Source organism: Narcine bancroftii, chromosome 5 (assembly GCF_036971445.1).
Source record: "Narcine bancroftii isolate sNarBan1 chromosome 5, sNarBan1.hap1, whole genome shotgun sequence".
NCBI lineage: Eukaryota > Metazoa > Chordata > Chondrichthyes > Torpediniformes > Narcinidae > Narcine > Narcine bancroftii.
Window position 1 is genome coordinate 255,020,069 of NC_091473.1, and position 20,394 is coordinate 255,040,462.

The window sequence follows — 20,394 nt, forward strand, 5'->3', positions numbered from 1 at the left end:
GTAGCCCTCTGGGCATCCCATTCCCACAGCAGCACTCCTGCAGACAAGCTCGATGGGCAAGCCACTCATGCACAAGGAGGATGTTCCATTCCCAATAATGGCAATGTTTACATTGGTATGATTTTTAAATTTGCACGAACAGCACAGGTACAGGTGCTAACTGCTCTGCTACTATGTGCTGCCTGTGATCGTTTACATTAAAAACACCCAGAAATGCGAGAAGAACTCAGCCAGTCTTGCAGCACCCATGGGGGTAAAGATATATTACCCATGTTTCAGGCCCGAACCCTTCTTCGAGGTATGAGCAAAGAACAGGAGATGTCTGAATAAAGGCAGAAAAATGGCCGGGGGAGGAGTCCAGACCCACAAACGCTCTTATCATTGGATATGCTAAGAGGGAAGGTGAGAATTGATTTTGGCTCTGTGAAAGGAGACAGGGGAAGAGAGACAGGCAGACAGAGTTGGGGGAAGGTGATGGGGAGGAGAAGAAGTGGTTTAACAGAAACCAGAGAAGTTAATGTTAATGCTATCAGATTGGAGGGTCCCCAGACAAAAGATGAGGTGTTGTTCTTCCAACTTGTGGGCACTCAGTCTGACAGTGCATAAGGACCGTGGACAGATATCAACAAGGGAATTGGATGGGGAATGAAATGGGAGATCCTATGGTCTAAGAGGGGAGATGGCCGGTGGGGGGGGGGGGGGGGGGGGGGGGTGTGGGGAGGAGTGAGACAGTAGCTGTCAAGTGATACGTGGATCCAGGCGAGAAGCAGTTGATAAGCAGGTGCATCTGGGTGGGAGTGGGAAGGATAGTGACAGGCTGGGAAGTGATGGGGGAGGGATGGTGGGCAGATGGGAACAGTGGGGAAGGGTGCTCAGAAGGAGGGGTGTGTGGGTGATGGGCAGATAGGGCCAGGCGAAGGAGGGGAAATGGGTCACAGAGGGTTGGGGGAGGGGGTTTGGAATGATGGTGAGAGAGGAGCTGGTGGGTCTGAAGGAAAAGTAAGGAACTGGGGGGGGGGTGCAGGTGATCTGTAAAAGGAGAGTCCCAGACACCTGGTGTCATTACTCCAGTTCACTCCTACTTTCTCTCTTTACACGAATGATCTCCCCACTCTTAATTCAGAGTCTCGACCCAAAGTGTCGACCGTCCCTCTGCCAGACCTGCTGAGTTCCTCCAGAGGCTTGTTTTTCATGAAGATGATTGTGCTGGGAGCTGACCTGCTGAGACTTACACTTCAACTTTTGCTTAGGTTTGAGTAACACCATCCCACCTCCCCACAGACCGCCCCCCCCCCCCCCCCCCACAAACTCCTGCCAGTCCCCCCTGCTTATATGGCTCAGCAAGGATCAGGCACTCGACAGGATTGCTTGTGGTGCAGCCATTGCTGTTTTGTGTCATGCCATGAGCCTTCCGCTGATTAATAGTTTGACAGCACATGGCTCCTCTGTGACACAGCAGAGGGCTGCCAACCTCTCTGGTGTCCGAGTACACTGTCACTTAGTGATTTTAATGGTTTCTTACAGCATGGTTGGCACAACAGTTAGCGCAATGCCTTTTGAGTGCCAGGGATTTGGACTGGGGTTCGAATGTTGCAGTGCATTTCAGGAGTTTGTACATTCTCCCCATGTCTGCGTGGGCTTTCCACGTGGGCTCTGGTTTCCTCCTGTCTTTCAAAACATAACGGGGTGTGGTCAGTTGGATGTAAATTTGGTGGCATGGGCTCATGGGCCGAAATGGTCTGCTACCATGCTGTATGTCTAAATTTTAAAAAAAATTAAATTAAGATGATCCTGATCCTGTTGCTTCTTCCATTTCATTCACACCTCTCAGCAGCCTGTACGGTGGATCTTAAGTCACTCAGGAACCTGTGTTCCCGGAAGCACTTGTATCATAATGAGAGGATAATTAATCTTTTAAATTTAAATTTAGACATACCGCACGGTAACAGACCCTTTCAGCCCACTAGCTTGTGCCGCCCGATTACACCCAATTGACCTCCAGCCCTGGTACATTTTGAAGGTTTTGGGAGGAAACCGGAGCCCCGGAAGAAACCCACGCTGACATGGGGAGAAAGTACAAACTCTTTACAGACAGCGCGGGATTCAAACCAAGGCCCTGATCACTGGCGCAGTAACGGCTAAACATGCTGCCCAAACCTTGTCACGAGTTTGCCTTTGATACCACGTGTAAAAACAGAAAATCCATGAAGCACTTGCAGGTCAAACCGCATCTTTGGAGAGGAACATTGAGCTCACGCTTCAGGCCAGCAAATTATCGGCAGTATCTTGGCTCTTGGCTCTGATGTTTGTATTGAAAGTGAACTTCAGATCTTCAACAAAGAAAGGTGCCAGGTCATGCCAAACAATGAGAAATTACAATTAAAAACAAGATCTATGACTAAAGCAATTGTAATGTTTTTATGTTTCTGGAAATGTATAAATTGGACCTGCATTTGAAATATTCTTGTCAATCGTCACACCTATCAGCATCCCAGTTTGCCAGAGAAAATCATCTACTTTCTTCTCACCCTTGACTTTGAGGTTTTGACTTTGCACTTCAGGCTGTTAAGTTCACAGTTGAATCAAAACATGAGATAAAATATAAAGGTAACCGCATCATTATGCCATTGCGTTGATGCCACACATTTTCCCTCCACCTGAGTGATGCTTGGACCAGGTTTTCACCCAATGGAGCCTTGTCTGCAGAATGCTGCAGTGAAAGTTATTAAATCTTTGATGTCAGTGAAACAGAGGACACTCAATGTTGTTTTGATTTGATGACACCACTTGCCGGTCTCCATTGCAAGTCGATGCAATTGTTGCTATGTTTGAGATGGTGAGATTGGGCGGATGGAAGCGAGACATACCCTCCGACCTGCAGCCCTGTCTCTCTCATTCTCCATTGCACTGTTCGTGGGAATGTTCAGTGAAGGCTTGTGATTGTTCAGCAGTACTAACAACCTAGGCCACACAATTGACTGTCTACAAAAGGTCAGCAAATTGTCTGAACTGCAGGATGGTGGTTAATGATTATCTTTTGTTGGCTGAGAAAAATTGTGCCAAATGCAGAAAACTCCTTGCTTAGAGTTGCAGAGAAACCCAACAAAGAATCAGATCCTGTGTCCACTGACCATTGACTACTCGTTTAACGCTAATCCAGCATTAATTCCCCCCACCCCCCCCATGCTTATCCACAACTCCCAGATTCTTCCACTCACTGGAGCCAATTTACATCCTCCCAACCAGAATGCCTAGGATGTGGGAGAAACTGGAGCATCTGGAGGAACTCACACGGTGACTGGGCAATGTGCAAACTCCACACAGCAAGCTCTGGAGGTCAGGCTTGAATCTGGGTCTCTGACGTTGCGAGACACTCTACCAGCTGCGCCAATGTAAATTTTATTGACAGCTTAGTAGAAGCCAATTCCAGCTATTTAAACCCATTCTGTCCAATTACACACAAATTAACCTCCAACCCCCAATAAGTTTTGGACGGTGGGAGGAAACCGGATTCCACAGGGAAAACACACACTGTACAAACTCCTTACGGACAGTGCCAGATATGAAGCCAGGTCACCACTGGTGCTGTAATAGCATTGCTAACTGTGTCACACTTACTGAGCTAGTGCAAAGAATAAACTTCCACCTGCAGCTGGGTTACACTTGGAAAGACAGGAATGACAAGGATCTGCCACTCCTTTCTACAGCAGGGCAGTATTATTTCCAATGTAGAGCAAGAGTCTCAATGCTCACCGATGGTTCACACCACTAAAGGCACAGACATTGTTAATGAGATTAACTGATTCAGAGACCGCAAGTATCGTTTCACACGCTTTATTTCGCATGATATTTTATGGGGAGCAGGCGGCAATTTACACTGCTTACCAACTCCAAAATCCACTTCTACAGCACAAATATTTATACAGAGAGACAAACAAGCTGTAACAGAAAATAGGATTGCACCATTGAATAAACTCGTCGAAAACTACATCAAGCCCTTTACTGTGAGTTGTTCACCAACTTATGTTAGTGTTATTGTCAAAGCTGCAGAAAACCTTGTTTCACAGTGTCAATCTTCATAAAATTTATTGGACAGACGTTGATGCAAACAACTCAGCAATATAACCAACACTCATACATGACATTGTCAAATCATGCCTTCTCTAGATGCTGTTAACCTTTTTCATTATAAAAATACTATCTCTATTGATGCTGGAAATAATAGTTATATTGAAACTGACTGCAGTTTTAATGAAGAGTTAGGGATGTTTCACTTCTGTCTTTGCTGTGCTTTAACCCATAACTCTTTGAGCCCTGTGTCCCTAACAGCCCTTCTCTTACTAAACCCTCAGGCTATGTGGCTATCCCCCATTTTACTCCAACCACGGACTGGCCATCTCTCCTGGAATGAAGAAGCGAATCCGAATGGGACAGTATGAGTTCCCAACTCCAGAATGGGCAGAGGTATCGGAGGAAGGTAATTGAATGTTCATAATTGCTATTCTTGTCACTTCACAATTCTTCCTCGAGAGTGAATGTACGTAGGCAGGAAGCTAACATTTCCTCAATGACTGCAAAACAGATGCTACAGTTTTAAAATTTGCTTTGTGTACATTGCAAGCATTAATCAACAATGCATTAAAAGTCCACTTGCTTTCAGATTTCTTGTCAGAGTACATACATGACATCATATACAACCCTGAGATTCTTATTCCTCTGGGCCAGGCAAAAAAAGGTACTCAACATACACGTGGAAACAGGGAATGACGATAAACAAACTGACTGCAGTACAGAGAGAATTAAAAAATCAATAAAGTGCAAGAGTCCTTAAATGAGTCCCTGGTTGAGGAGTCTGATGGTGGAGGGAGAGCAGCTGTTCCTGAACCTGGGAGTCTTGTGGCTCTCTCTCCTGATGGCAGCAGTGAGAACAGAGCGTGTGGTGGGTGATGTGGATCCTTGATGATGGCTGCTGCTCTCCGACGGCAAGGTTCCCTGTAGATGTTCTTGATGGTGGGGAGGGTTTTGCCTGTGATGTCCTGGGCTGTGTCCACTACCTTTTGGAGGACTTTATGCTCAGGGGTATTGGTGTCCCATACCAGATTGTGATGCAGCTGGTCAGCACACTTTCCACCATACACCTGTAGAAATTTGCCAGAGTTTCTGGTGTCGTACTAAACCTTTGCAAACTCCTGAGGAAGTAGAGGTGCTGATGTGCTTTTTTCATGGTGCTGTTAGTGTGTTGGGTCCCAGAAAGATCCTCCAAACTAGTGACTCCTAAGAACTTAAGTTTGCTCACCCTCTCCACCTCTGATTCCCCCCCTCCCCCCCCCCCCCCCCCCCAGTGATCATTGTATCTCACTCATCTGGTTCATGAAATATCCTTTGTCATAATTAAGCTGTGTCTTGCTCACATTTCAGCCTCACTGTCAAGTAGGCATGGTCTCACTGATAACCCGTTTGCAGCTTACTTTTGATGTCTGTTGCATTACAATGTTTCATTTGTGGACTGCAGTATTTAGGAAGTTTGCTAGTTTGAAAGCCAATCAATGTGCAAGAATATCATACATCTTCCTGATTTGTTTTTAATAGTGTACATTAACCTGAGGAGTGAACCAGCATTTAGAAATTATGAGAACGTTGTGCAAACCCTATTCTTTACTAAAGCTTCATTAAAGAGCACAGTTGGAAAATTCACCACCATATTTTTTTCTCTGAAGCTGCACTTCTGGGAAATGTACTGCAAGAGGTTTACCACTGAGAGGTTTGCATTTTTCAAGTAAGGCAGACACCAACCACTCAGCTGTGAAGCCATTTTCTCAGCTCTTCATTGAGACACTTTACTCTAGAACTTACAGGGCTGGGAGGTTAATAGGGTGCAATTGGGCAGCACTGGTTTCACTGGCCAAGATCGGCTTCAACCGTGTTGTATAGAAATTGAATGAGCTGAAATGCCTCTTTCTATTCAACGTGTTATGTCACAATACCAACAATAGACTGCTTTGAAGTCCTTTATTGACGCCTATGAGATGGGCCAGGGGCAAGGTCAGATCTCTAATAAGTGGGGTGGTATAGTGGATAAAGCTTAGGCTGGCACTGTACAGTGTGGTCCAACCCACCCTGAGCTCACAAGTGCCTTTCTGAACACAGGTGGGTCTTGCCAGGTTTGAGGTGGTTGGTCCAGCTTGACAGTGGGACTCTCTGGGGATCTGACTGCAACCACAGAGTGATTTCTGCCTGTATCTCAAGGGAAGCAGAACCCTGCCCTTTCAGTCCTAGTAAGACGGACATGTTGATGCTGTTCTAATTTTTTGAAAATTTACAACACGGTAGAAGCTGATTCCAGTCATTGAAATCCATGCCGCCCAATTGCACCCAATTAACCTCCAACCCCATATGTTTTGGAAGGTGGCATCAGGGCAAACCCACACAGACACAGGGAAAACGAACAAGCTGCTGGTTAGCACAGCAGCACACACTATTTCCGCTGCGATATCTCACTCCTGGCCCTGAACGCAACATGCACAGAATTGGTAATGGCCTGCTCCACCCTCATCCACATCCTTTGCATTCAGGTAGAAGATACTCTGAGCATTTGGTCACACATCCCCATCAACTTTCCCATGGAGCCTCTGTCCCATCTCTCATCTGAAATCTCTAGAGCGTCCCTGACCTGTGACCTCTTGCTTCAGGATGCCAGACTGGTGTGATCCTGTTGCACCTAGCCTGACTAAAGGTCCCATGAGGCATGCAACCAGTTTCAGTGCTATCTCCGTGGTACCAGTAGCATTGGCTGGTGTGCCCTCTGTGCCCACAAAGAGGAGGGTCCCTCCAGGGCAGTTTGCCTCAGTGTGGGACAGTTCTCCTCTTATCCTATGTATTGTGATGTCTGGAAGAGAAAGGTGAAACTTGACCTCGTGTGTGCCTATAATGTTTAACGTGTCTTAGTGTGGATGTCGGCCTGCCCACCTCTGGGACCAGGTGTATTCCTGTCCCTGCTGGGTATGCGAGTGGCTTTCTGAGGGGATCGGGGGGGGGGGTTGATTGTATCTGAAGGCAGCACATAAAGGAGCAGTTACAGTTATAGCTACTGCCCATTTTGCCATATCAAGAACATGAGTTGGGCAGAGGATGGACCACGGCCTGTGGCTACCTGCTTCAATCTCTCCTGGGCCCCTGTCACAAAGGACCTTATCCCTACCCTCCTTCTCCTTGACAAGCTCTGCAGAGGACAAGGTGTGGAGAGACCTTTCTCCTGCCTCTTTGTTGTTTGGTGCTCAGCACAGTCCCATTGGTGCGCAGGCTTGAGAGCTGAAGTTGGCTTCCTTTGGGTTAATGCGACTATGGAGGACTCTCCGGTATCTGCTTCTGGTTTCGGCCACACTGTAAAACTCTATTCTAATTCTAAATTCCATTTATTTGATTCTTTCAGCCAAACAATTGATCCGACATCTCCTGAAGACAGATCCAACACAACGCATGACCATCATGGAATTCATGAATCATCCGTGGATTAATGTACGTACTTCATTGTAGTTGCGGATTTGAAGAGAGGCTTCTCCTTTCCCTTCCCTTCATCCTTGTCAGATTGTTCTTGAGATTTTCTTTGTCAGCTTCCCTGTCCCAATGTTTCTGCCACATCTGCCCTCCCCTCTTCTGTCATTGGATGAGCAGATGGCAGAAGGTTAATGTGGGTCATATTTCTTGGCAATGAAAGGATTGAAGACTTCACAAGAACAGGAGGATTTTCAGATAATTGGATTTGCCAATTTTAATGCAGCTGGCCTTTTCTACAGACCTTTTCAAGCCCATATGGGCTATGTGCATCATAACTGGGCAGTGCAGCCCTGTGGAGGAGCACAGTGTCTCTGCTCCCAGGTCCCCATCAGCAACCAGACTGCCATTGCTTTCATCTTTGCTTCTAATCTAAAGGAAGATCCCATTTGTTTCAGGTTCTGCACTTTGCCTCATGAGGATCTAAGATACGATCATCCTCCCACAACTATTTACCTCCTATGGACGCTGCGAGATCTGCCGAGCTCCTCCAGCATTTCTGTGGTTTTTTTTAATACAATGACAGCTTTTGCAGACTTCTGTGTTTCATTTCCCCTTTCTTTCCCCAGCCTTTGATTCAGACACTTGTTTTATTTTCCACTTCTACCTTGAGGAAGGGCTCAGGCCCGAAACATCGGTAATATGTCTTTACCTCCTATGGGCTCTGTGAGATCGGCTAAGTTCCAGAACTTCTGTGTTTTTACCCAGTGGTACAAAACCAGCTGCTTCCTCACCACCATCAGATTTCTGAATGGACAATGAACCACGGACACAACCTCTCCTTTTTTCTTCTTTTGCGCTATTTTTATTTAATGTAATTTATGGCAATTTTGGCACCTGTAATGCTTCTGCAAAACAATGAATTTCATAACATGTTCATGACAGTAAATTCTGATTTTATGTCCATTCTTCAGCAATCAATGCAGGTACCACAGACACCTCTTCACACCAGCAGAGTCCTGAAGGAAGAGAAAGATCTTTGGGAGGACGTGAAGGTAAAGTGGATTTCACTTATCTCTGCCACCCTGTGTCAGAAAGTCTCGCTTGAAGCCATCTGTGCTGTTCCTGAGCTGCATGTTGGAGAAGGGCAAAGGCCCAGGAGCAGATCACGTGTCATCTCCTGCTTGCAATGTTGCCTGGACTTCAGGAACTGAGTTAAACAGATTTTATTCCCTGGAGAATGAGGGGAGATTTGACAAAGGTATTTAAAATCAAGGGTTATAGACAGGGTAAATGTCGATAGGGTTTTTCCATGAGGTTAGGGGAGATACAACCAGAGGGCATTGGTGAAAGGTGAAAAGTTTAGGGGAAACATGAGAGGGAACTACTTCACACAGAGAGTGGTGGGAGTGTGGAACGAGCTGCCAGCTGAAGTGGTGAATGCCATCTCAATTTGAACATTTAAGAATTTGGATCGGTACATAGATGGGAGAGGTATGAAGGAGTATGGACTGGGTGATGGTCAGTGGGACAAGGCAGAAAAATATTTTGGCACAGACTTGAAGGGCCTGTTTCTGTGCTTTAATATTCTATGATTCAATGGAAACTCCCCTCCAGAGGAGGGTCTAATGCAGGTCTCCCACTTTGAGGTTCTAATGCGATGTTCTCTGCCAACAGGAGGAAATGACCAGTGCCTTGGCTACCATGAGAGTTGACTACGAACAAATTAAAATCAAAAAAATAGAAGAGTCTTGCAACCCCTTGCTGTCAAAAAGGAGGAAGAAGGGGTTAACTGCGTCCACCACAGCAGGCCACTGAGACTTTGCAACTCACAAAAGTGGACAGGATGGGTGCTGCACTGTTATTTTTAGAAAATTCTTTTTAAACATCGCATGAAGTTGAGAAATTTTTAATCAGTGGGCTTTTTGGATTTTATTTTTAAATATTCTCTCTCTCTCACTCTCTCTCTCTCTCTCTCTCTCTCTCTCTCTCTCTCTCTCCCTCCCTCCCCCGCCCCCCCCCCCCTTCTCTCTCTCACTCTCTGGAGATGAGATGAACATTCTGCTGTGAGGTGGTGCTTTCTTTGGGGAAAGGTGGGGTTAAACTGATGTAAAAGGTCAAAATTAGGGGTAGGAGGTCCACTGGTGAGTCCTGTGAAAGAATTAGCATGCTTTTTAAACAACTTTCTTCTCTAATTTTTATTTGATGTAAAGGTTAGTTTTTAAAAAGATTTATTTCTCAAAGCTTTAATCGATTATTTCAAACCCTTACTTTCATGGAATTCATATTTTGTGGTTTTAAGGGTGAAGAATGGTGAAAGCTGTGATCAGATTAATTTTTCTATGGATATTTATTCAAAACCATAAAATCCATGTAATTGCCCATGAACAGAACAGGTTTTGTCAGATGTAACAAGAAAATCTGCAGACGCTGGGGTCAAGTGCAATACCCAAATGTGCTGCAGAAACTCAGCAGGTCATGCAGCGTCCTTAGAAAGTAAAAGGTGACCAATCTGACGAAGGGCCCAGATGCGAAACGTTGGTTGCCTTTCACTTCCAATGGATATTGTGTGACCTGCTGAGTTTCTCCAGCACATTTGTGTACTGCAGGTTTTATAGTGTTCCCCCTTCAGAGTTGCTGCATGAATTTTAACAGCAATGAAAATGTCAGATGTAGCAGATGCAGGGAGTTTTATCAAGCTCTGGCTGAGTTGGGATCATGATAACTGTTCCCCTACTATCTAAAAGGCTCGTAGGGAGCCACTCCTTCAGTTTCACTGGGATGTGATGCCAACTGCAACCATTGGAACCACGTCAATAATACCCAATAACATCTGTGTCTTGCTCATGCCTCCTGGCAGGCAGTTAATTCTCTCCTTGTGCCTGTTAAGCAGTTACGAAATGTAATACTGCAGGATTTGAACTAAGCAGCATTTCACACTGCTATGAAGTGAAGCACAAAAGTCTGCAGACGCTGTGGTTGTGTTAAAAACACACCAAAATGCTGGACAACCTCAGCCGGTCTCACAGTGTCCACAGGAGGTAAAGATATATTACCGACGTTTCAGGCCTGAGCCCTTCCTCAAGGTATGAGTGAAAAAAGACAAGTCTCTGAATCAGAGGCTGGGGAAACAAAGGGAAGTGAAACACGAAAGTCAGCAGACACGGTGATTGTAGTTAAGGACACAGAAATGCTGGAGGAGCTCGGCACATCTCGCACTGTCCACAGGAGGCAAATAGCTGTAGGAGGATGATCGTATCTTAGATCCTCGTGAGGCAAAGTGCAGATCCTGAATCTTCCCTTATATTAGAAGCAAGGATGAAAGCAACGGCAGACTGGTTGCTGATGGGGACCTGGGAGCAGAGACATCGTGGTCTTCCGCAGGGTCCTAATGCCTGACCATGATGCCGACAGTAATATATCTTTACCTCCTAAAGACGCAGAGAAAGCAGCTGAGTTCCTCCAGCACTACTCTGCCTAGACACCATGAAGAATTTCCCTGGGGTAATCATGAGATATTGTCAGCAATATGTCCCCTTTGTGGTAAAAGCCCCCAGTGGTCAGGGTTTGGAAACCTTGCAGAACTGCAGATGTTGGAATCTACCAGCAAGCAATGAGAAGCAGGAGGAACTCAGCAGGCCAGGCAGCATGCGTGGAGAGAAATAATCAGACAACGGTTCAGTTCAGCACCTTTTATCGAGACTGACATAGGATCCACAGCTGAAATGTTGGCTGACCATTTCTCTCCATGGACGTTGCGTGACATGCTGAGTTCTTTTGGAAACCTTGAGTATGGTTGACTGCTGCCATTGGTGGGCTAGTTAGTATATCCTGACAATTCTCTCTTACTTGTTCTTTGTGTGTGTGTGTGAGTGAGAGAGAGAGAGAGAGAGACCATGCCTCCCAGATGATGCTCAGAGTCCACTGAGAGGCAGCTGGAGCAAAGGGAATGCAAATTGAAAGCTAACTCCTGGCTTAGATGGAATCTGACCCACGGATCATGATTTTTAAAAAAATATTTTGTAGTTTTAGTAGATTTAATCCAAGAAGTGAAATACAGTTAAAGGTCTGAGTGAATTAACTGCAGTTTTTTTTTTAAAAAGTTGGGAGTATTCACTAAGAATCTGTATTTTTGAGATAGCAGGGCAAGTAGTTATTTTTTGTGGACTGCTTTTTTTTAAAGAGAAAATGAACTTTTGTTTGTAATGGCAGAGATTTTTGTGCTAAAGTTTTCTACAGTTTTTGAGAAACAAGACTGCAGTTACTGGAATCTGAAGCAAAAAAAAACACACTGCTGGAGGAATCAGAGGGGTTGGGGGTTGGGGGTGGGGGGGGGGGGTGTGGATGCAGGATCATGACCCAAATCAACGACCGTGCCTTTGTCTCCATAAATGCTGCTCGACCTGCTGAGTTCCTCCAGCATTCTGCTTTTTTTTCCCCTGAAGTATTGTCTCTATTGACCTTTATCACTATTCATAGGCAGGACAACATCTTTGACTAAATATCAGTATTTAGCCACACTCTGGTATCATGATAAGACAACGAGGCCGTTGGGCCTATAAGATTCATGATGGCTCCCCTCAGTCCTATTCCCCCCCCCCCCCCTTTATTTCCCTTTAGCCCTACCACACACGTCCACCAGCTCCCCTTTGATTTTGTCATCATGAAGGGATCATTTACAGACAGTTAACCTATCAGCTCCCATGTGGGTGGAGAGCGGAGCACTGTGAGGGAAGCCCGTGTGGTCACCCGCAGTCAGGATCAAACCCAGCTCACTGGAGCCATCGGGCAGCCGCTCTCACTGCTGCACTATCGCCCATGACTGAGCCAAGCATGCCCTGCTTTCTGCCACATTTCATTGGAAACACTGACTCATTTTGATAAAATGGCACAGTATAAATATTTATAGAAGTGTTTGAAGTTGCTTGTTACAGGTGTCTGTGTGACTGCTCTTGATTTTGGATGGCAATGGAACATCTGATTTTGGACTTAGAGGAGCACAGTTGTCAAAGCTTCGCTGTATAACAGCTTTTACTGGCAGTTTATGCGGTGATGCTACTGTGCCAACAGATCACGTGTTACGACAGCACCCAGCAAGAGTCATACACCATAGAACAGGCCCATCAGCCCAACTAGTCCATGCAGACCAGCTTGGCATTCTGGATAATCCTATTTGTCTGCATTTGGTCCATATCCTTCAGTCCCTTTCTGTCCATAAATGTTCAGATATCACTGTGCCTGTATTTGCTATTTTCAGATACAGAGCACCTTTGGAGAGAAAAAAAAAATGCCATTCTCACTTTAAACCTGTCTGCAAGGTCCAGAATCATCTCCCCAAGCAAAAATACTGTGAACATTCACTATATCCATGTCCCTTATGATTTTATAAACCTCTTGAAGGCCACCCCTCAGCCTCCTCTCTGAAGAATAAATATCCAGCCAGTCCAATCCCTCCCTGTAGCTCAACCTCTTCAGATCTGGCCACGTCCTAGTGAATCTCCTCTGCGCCCCTTCATTGATGATGTTGTAGCTGGGTGACCAGAACTGCACATGGTGCTCTGTGTGGTTTCACCAATGCGTTGTCCAGCTGAATCCTGAGGTCCCAACATACTCAGTTCCCCACTTAGTGAAGGCCAGTGTTCCAAACATTGCCCTCACCCCCGCCCCCCACCTGGTGCCACTTTCACCAGAACCCTGTGACTCTATTCTACAACACACCAGGCCCCTACTGTACACTTTGTAACTCCTCCCTTGGCTTGGCTTTCCAAAGTGTAACACCCACATGTGTCAGAGTTAAATTCCATTGCCACCAATTGATGCTGATCCTTCCTGTTGTGGTGAGATATCCTTCCTCACCAAGTTACAGAGGTTCACCTGACCTCTCTCCAAAAAACCTTCACCATAGCAGAAAGCACCAGTTCACCATGAGAAGAGATCCCACTTCTTTTCCTGAAACATGTTTCCCCTTCTAGCACCAATAATCCACCAGAGACCATATTTGAAGTGAACTTAGTCCACTTCTAAGTCTGTTCCTCCTCACCGCTCCGTGAGCGCCGTCAGGTCAATAATGATGTTTGGGGAGTAGCATTTAATCATACCTTGTACTTGGTACCAGCAGCTGATCTACATTGAGCAGAGAATAGTCAATTCATCCAACAGCTTTCCTTGGGTGAAAGCTTTATTTATTTTTAACCAAGTTTCACCCTGTTTTTTTTAATTACATAGAAATATGCAAACAATATTTTGTAGGACAGGTATGTTAATATTAGCTTTAATTAAAAACTATCCATTTATATCTGTTTAATCATTTATAGCTCAGCATCTGAAAGCAATAGTTATCTTCCATCTGGTTGATAAAATTGACTCAGGAGTTTTCTGGGTCTTCTTTTTTAACAAAACAGAAATTTCAGCTTGAAACACCATACCTGCTCTCAGGTTCTGTGCAGTGTGGACTTTACAATGACAGAAAAATGCATCAAAGAGCGGCTCACAATCTTTCTGAAAAAGAACTAGAATTGATCAGTCAATAACTGAAGCTGAAAGCTAGAAATCAGAATTGCTGAAATACTTTTGAGTTGTCGAGAATGTGGAGAGGAACAATGGAACTGATTCAAAGCAAATGATCCAGGATAGTGGGAGATCATCTTGTACAGGCTTCTGGATTTAATAAACAGAACACCCAGCAAAGATAGACTGCGGAAGTAACAAACCATCTTACTGTCTGTCCCAGAAGTTTAGCCATGATCCAGCCTTCTCCCTTCCCATCTGTCTTCCTCGTCCTTCATCTGGAAGCCAATGTACAGTTCACAGAGTAAATCTCAAGGCAGGATGTAGTGGAGAGGTGAATGTGCTGGCAGCTCACCAATGAAAGGACACTGGGAATCCCCTGGTACATAGGCTCCTACAGGCTAAGGTGGAGCTTCTTGGATACAGTGGGAATGAGCAAGGACCTTGTTGTCAATATCCCAGCGAGAGACCAAACAGATTTTGGTCCTCAAATCCTCATCATCCCATAGACTTAGTGATGGTATCTGCAGAAACTCTCATCCTCATCTTTGTTCCCTCCAGATTTGAGAATCCTGTGCATTCCCTCATTCCATTCTCTGTTAACCCAAGGTAGTGTAACTCTTTGCTGCGCTCTGAGCCAAAACATCTCATCTCATTTCATTCATCTCTGCTCCCTGGTCCCCAGATAAACAACACATCTGTCTTAATCTTTTCTTCAGATCTCTCCATGGTCTCTGTTATCCCTCCTTCAAAAATCTCCTCTCACCTTCCCTCCAATTATGGCTTAGCGCCATAGCCCCATAGAGTTGTACAGCACAGGCAGGAGGCTTCTGCCTAACAGATCCATGCTGAACTTTCACCCCCACCGCCCCGTCCCCAACCTACATTCATCCCCTTGGCCCACATTAAGCCTGCTTAAGGACCTGTCAAAATGTCTGAAATGCAGTGACTACACCTGATTTTATCACCTCCTCTGGCAGAGATATTGACCACTCTGTATATATAAAAAAAAGGTTACCTCTCAGATCCCATTTAAAACTCCGACTCACCTTAAAACAGGATTTTATTTTCTATCTACCCTATCTATTCCTCCTTCACTCCAGTATCTTTGTAAATCTAGGCAGCACCTGGTGAATCTCTCCAACACAACCATATCCTTCCTGTATGGGGAGCAGTTCATAATGCTGGTTGAACTGATGTTTTGTATAGTCGCTACATAACTTCCTAACTTTTGCATTCTGACTGGACCAGTGGTTCTCAACCTTTTTTGTTCCACTCACATACCACTTTTAATAATTCCTTATTAACCATAGAGCATCAACGGCATCCTATGCTAGAGGTGCTCTGTGGTTACTAAGGCATTACTTAAGGTGGAATGTGATTGATCAAAAAAGATTGAGAACCACTGGTCGAGACCTACAAAGACAAGTGTGCTGTTCACCGTGGCTGCTCTGTCCCTGCATTCCCATTTTCACTGGACTGTGAACTTGAACTTCAAGGTCCCTCTGTTCATCAATATTCTTCAAAGGTGTGCACTACACCTATTTGACTACCCAAATGACACCACCAAACACTGGTTGGGTTAGCTTCCATCTATTGACATTCTGGCCAACTCTATCGATCCATATTCTGCTGCATCCTTGAACAACCTCCTTCAAGTTCATTCCACTATGCCAGATTCCTCCCCAATTGCATGGCAAGGAGCATTGTTGTGTTTCTATTCCACCTCCAAGTCAAGTTGTCATCTGATTGTACAAGTACTGTACAACCGGACAAAGCAGCGTTCTCTTGTCCTCAGTGCAAAACACGCAGACACAACTGTACAAAGCAATAAATATTGATTTGTACAAATGAGATGGTCAGTGTGAGCAGTTTCTTTGGTCATTCAGCGTTCTCCCTACCCATGGGAAGAAGCTGTTCCTCAGCCTGGTGGTGCTGGCTCTGATCTCTTCTCCGACGGGAGAAGCTGAAAGATGCTGTGTGCAGGGTTGGAGGGGACCTCAATGGTTTTTGTGGGCCTCTTTAGACAATGATCCTGGTAGATCACGTCGACGGTGGGGGAGGGAGACTCCAGTGATCCTCTCTGCCACTCTTATGGTCCTGTGGATTAACCTCCGATCCATTTCTCTGCAGCAACCGTACCTACACTGTGATGTAGTCGGCCTGGTTGCCATATGTTAAGTGATAAATGAACTAATTATCCAGTCTTCTGTAAGTCACAATCAGATACTGAGCCTGAGTGTTTTCCTCTTTTCTCACGTACACGCACAAGCCACGTGTTCATCTATATAGTCATTTAGTTTTATAAACAAAGCTTGTATATAGCAGAAAAGACCAGATAAAAACCAGAAAAACAAACTGGACAGTGTTTAGAAACATGAGGTTTCCCTCTGAAAGACCTACAGTCTTCCACTCAATCCAGGAGCAGGTCCGTCTCCACTGTCAACCTTAGCTCTCCATTTCACTGAGTGGGATTTATATTTTATACTGGAAAAGAGCATGAAGAGCTACTGCTAAAAATAATCCATGATCCAGGTGGCATGTGTACTGTTACCACACTGCATCCTCAGGCAAACATGTTTCATTCCCATAAGGGTATAAAATCCAAGCCCTTGTAGTGAAGAGCAGACCCCCCCCCCCCCAGCAACCAAGGATAGGCTGAACTGCATGCCTTGTGTCCATGATGAAACATGGTAGCTGAGCTAAAGTCCAATGTTCCAGATGGTCTCACCCTTCCCTGTCACCAGAATCCCCCATTCCTTCAACCCGAACGTCTCTGCTCTTCCTTGGTGGTCTCTGTAATCACTGCTGGCTGCAGCTCCCTGGACCCATGTTGAGAATTCCCTGTCTATCCCTGTCCACCTCTCTCCTTGTGAGGCACCCTCTGGGCAAGCTCAAGGCTATCTTGTTCCTTGTGTGATGTTCTTGGCATCACCTTGTGGCAATGACGCTTGGTACTGGAGGGGATTGTTGTGGCAACCTGTGACCTGTCTGGGTTGTAATGGTTAAAGTCGAAGCTGGGCTGGTGTGAGACTGCTCAGTGATCTGCTGGCTTGAAGCCTGGCAGCTCAGCGAGTCTTTACCTCTGGTGTTGCCACTACAGATCCACGTAATTGCTGCGGTGTTGGGGGAAATGCCTGGTTTTGGATTCTGTATGAAATGTCTCATTGGATTTTTCACTCTCGCATCACTCTAGTGATGGACTGTTTGTTGATTTCCATGCTGTGGAAAGATTGGGTCGTGTGTTGCATTGTGACTGTACCACATTGGAATCAAAGACACCATCTTCAGTAATTAAAAATTATATTTATTCAAACTGCTGCTGCCTGGCTCTTAATTCTTTATGGAAATGCAAAGTGGTATTCTGCACTCACCGTGCTGAACTCCTCCAACGCCATCGCCCCCATGCCTTTTTCTGTAGCCAGAAGTCTTCACTCAACACCATGCATCTGTCTCCAGAATTCCCAATCCTCCCAGACCCCTCCTACTAGCCTCAGCATCCCAAGATCTATGCAAAGTGACATTGAGCATCTCATTTTCCCTTCCTTCACCTCGTTTCCCCCCCCCCCCCCCCCATCCCCATTGATCTTAACACCTCTCACACTAAGGAGCTGCCTGGGCAAAGTTGGAGAACAGTTCTTTTCCTCGCTCTTTCACTGCTTCCTCTGAACCACAATACAAGCACTGAACACCAGCCCATAGCCCCCCATTCACTGAACCCAATTATCAGGGGATGTGGTCTCCACAAACTCCAGCCCCCTACCACACCTAGCTGATATAGACCTCCCCATCAGCCACAGGTAGCTCTGTCTTGCACCCATTCTTCACCTGTGCTTATGCAAGGGAACTCATTTCTTTCTCCTATCCTTCGGTCTTCGCACTCATACCTGACTCGCTTTGCCATATGAACAGTTTGGCATGTCTTCATCGTGAACATCCTTTCCCTCTTCCCCTCCCACACCATGAAGTCCTGATTGCACTTTGCTTTTGCTTTTCAGGAAACCATGCTGACTTGGACCTATCTTATGATGCTTCTCCAGGTAGTCTGTCACCTCATCTTTGACAATTGATTCCAACATCTTCCCAGCCACTGACGTCAGACTAATAGGCCTATAGTTTCTGCTGCCTCCTTCCCTTCTTAAACAGCGGAGTGACACGATCCTCCAGTCCTCCGGAACCATGCCAGAATCCATTGATTCCCGGAAGATCATTACCAATGCCTCCACAGTCTGCAGCAACCTCCTTCAGAACATGAGGGTGCATTCCGGGAGGCTTACCTTTTAGCTTTTCAAGTTGCTTCTCTTTTGTGATTTTGACTGCACTCACTTCTCTTTCAAGAGACACTTGAGAGTTATTAAAGCTACTAATGTCCACCTCACTGACAAAAGACAAAGGAGGAAAAACCCAACACCCAACCCCAACCCACCAATTTTCCCCTGCAACCGTGTCTGCCTGTCCCGCATCGGACTTGTCAGCCACAAACGAGCCTGCAGCTGACGTGGACATTTACCCCCTCCATAAATCTTTGTCCGTGAAGCCAAGCCAAAGAAAATGTCTTCTACTATGAAGACTGATCCAAAATAATTCATTCAGTTTCTCTGTTATCTCCTTGTCTCCCATTACAATCTCTCCAGCAGGTGCCCGTCACTGATCTGCCTGTGGGGTAGAACAGGTGCCCGTCACTGATCTGCCTGTGGGGTAGAACAGGTGCCCATCACTGATCTGCCTGTGGGGTAGAACAGGTGCCTCTCGCTGATCTGCCTGTGGGGTAGAACAGGTGCCCGTCACTGATCTGCCTGTGGGGTAGAACAGGTGCCCATCACTGATCTGCCTGTGGGGTAGAACAGGTGCCCGTCACTGATCTGCCTGTGGGGTAGAACAGGTGCCCATCACTGATCTGCCTGTGGGGTAGAACAGGTGCCCCTCACTGATCTGCCTGTGGGATAGAACAGGTGCCCATCACTGATCTGCCTGTGGGGTAGAACAGGTGCCTCTCACTGATCTGCCTGTGGGGTAGAACAGGTGCCTCTCACTGATCTGCCTGTGGGGTAGAACAGGTGCCTCTCACTGATCTGCCTGTGGGGTAGAACAGGTGCCCATCACTGATCTGCCTGTGGGGTAGAACAGGTGCCTCTCACTGATCTGCCTGTGGGGTAGAACAGGTGCCTCTCACTGATCTGCCTGTGGGGTAGAACAGGTGCCCATCACTGATCTGTCTGTGGGGTAGAACAGGTGCCCGTCACTGATCTGCCTGTGGGGTAGAACAGGTGCCCATCACTGATCTGCCTGTGGGGTAGAACAGGTGCCCGTCACTGATCTGTCTGTGGGGTAGAACAGGTGCCCGTCACTGATCTGCCTGTGGGGTAGAACAGGTGCCCGTCACTGATCTGCCTGTGGGGTAGAACAGGTGCCCGTCACTGATCTGCCTGTGGGGTAGAACAGGTGCCCGTCACTGATCTGTCTGTGGGGTAGAACAGGTGCCCGTCACTGATCTGCCTGTGGGGTAGAACAGGTGCCCGTCACTGATCTGTCTATGGGGTAGAACAGGTGCCCATCACTGATCTGCCTGTGGGGTAGAACAGGTGCCTCTCACTGATCTGCCTGTGGGGTAGAACAGGTGCCCGTCACTGATCTGCCTGTGGGGTAGAACAGGTGCCTCTCACTGATCTGCCTGTGGGGTAGAACAGGTGCCCATCACTGATTACCTGTTACTATGCTGACCAAGTGCAGACTTGCTGGGGGTATCGCAGCGTGGGATGGAAGCTGCTCTGCTCATGATCGGAAGAAGCTGCAGCAGGCAGTGAAAGCAGCTCAGAACATCATGAAAACTTCTCTCACCTTCACTGACACCATCTAGATCTCCCACTTCCTGGGCACACTGAAGGACCCATTACACTCAGTTCGGGCACCTGCCAACATTTTGTTCATATGTTGATGAAGGGCTCAAGCCCAAAACATTGGTGATTTATCTTTATCTTTGCTCTATAAAGTCCACTCTTTGACCTGCTGAGTTTACCATTGACTTTCGTGTTTTACTCCCTCGCTTAGCACACACTCTTTTCTTCCACCTCCCATCGCAGAGTAGGCTCAAAAGTGTGAAAGTGTGCACTGAGGCTTAAAGGCAGTTTCTTTCCTTGCAGCCATCAGGTTCCTGAATGAACCCCACAACAGTGCTCTCGTGCTGCCCTTTGTGCTAATCGATCTCCCTTCTCATTGTAATCCCGCACTCTGTCCATGGTGCTCTTCATACACTTCATAACCTGTTGGGCTGCTTGCCAAAGAACCCTTCTCACTGTGCGAGGTAATAATATGACAAACTCAAATTTATCTGGGATGAACACAGCGGACAGGCACTTACTGGACAGTAACACCCCAAAACTGAAAGTTGCCAGGATC

General features: G+C 46.3%; 1 protein-coding gene across 1 annotated transcript in view; it reads left to right on the forward strand.

The window, feature by feature from the left end:
• Positions 1–17,314, forward strand: part of LOC138765243 (MAP kinase-activated protein kinase 2-like) — a 161,206-nt gene extending 143,892 nt beyond the window's left edge. Inside the window, exons 7-10 of the mRNA XM_069942244.1 lie at positions 4,353–4,477; positions 7,430–7,515; positions 8,466–8,546; positions 9,169–17,314. Coding sequence (XP_069798345.1) covers positions 4,353–4,477; positions 7,430–7,515; positions 8,466–8,546; positions 9,169–9,309 — 433 coding nt within the window. The 3' untranslated portion in view covers positions 9,310–17,314. The remainder of the gene's footprint in view (positions 1–4,352; positions 4,478–7,429; positions 7,516–8,465; positions 8,547–9,168) is intronic.
• Positions 17,315–20,394: the final 3,080 nt, after the last annotated feature.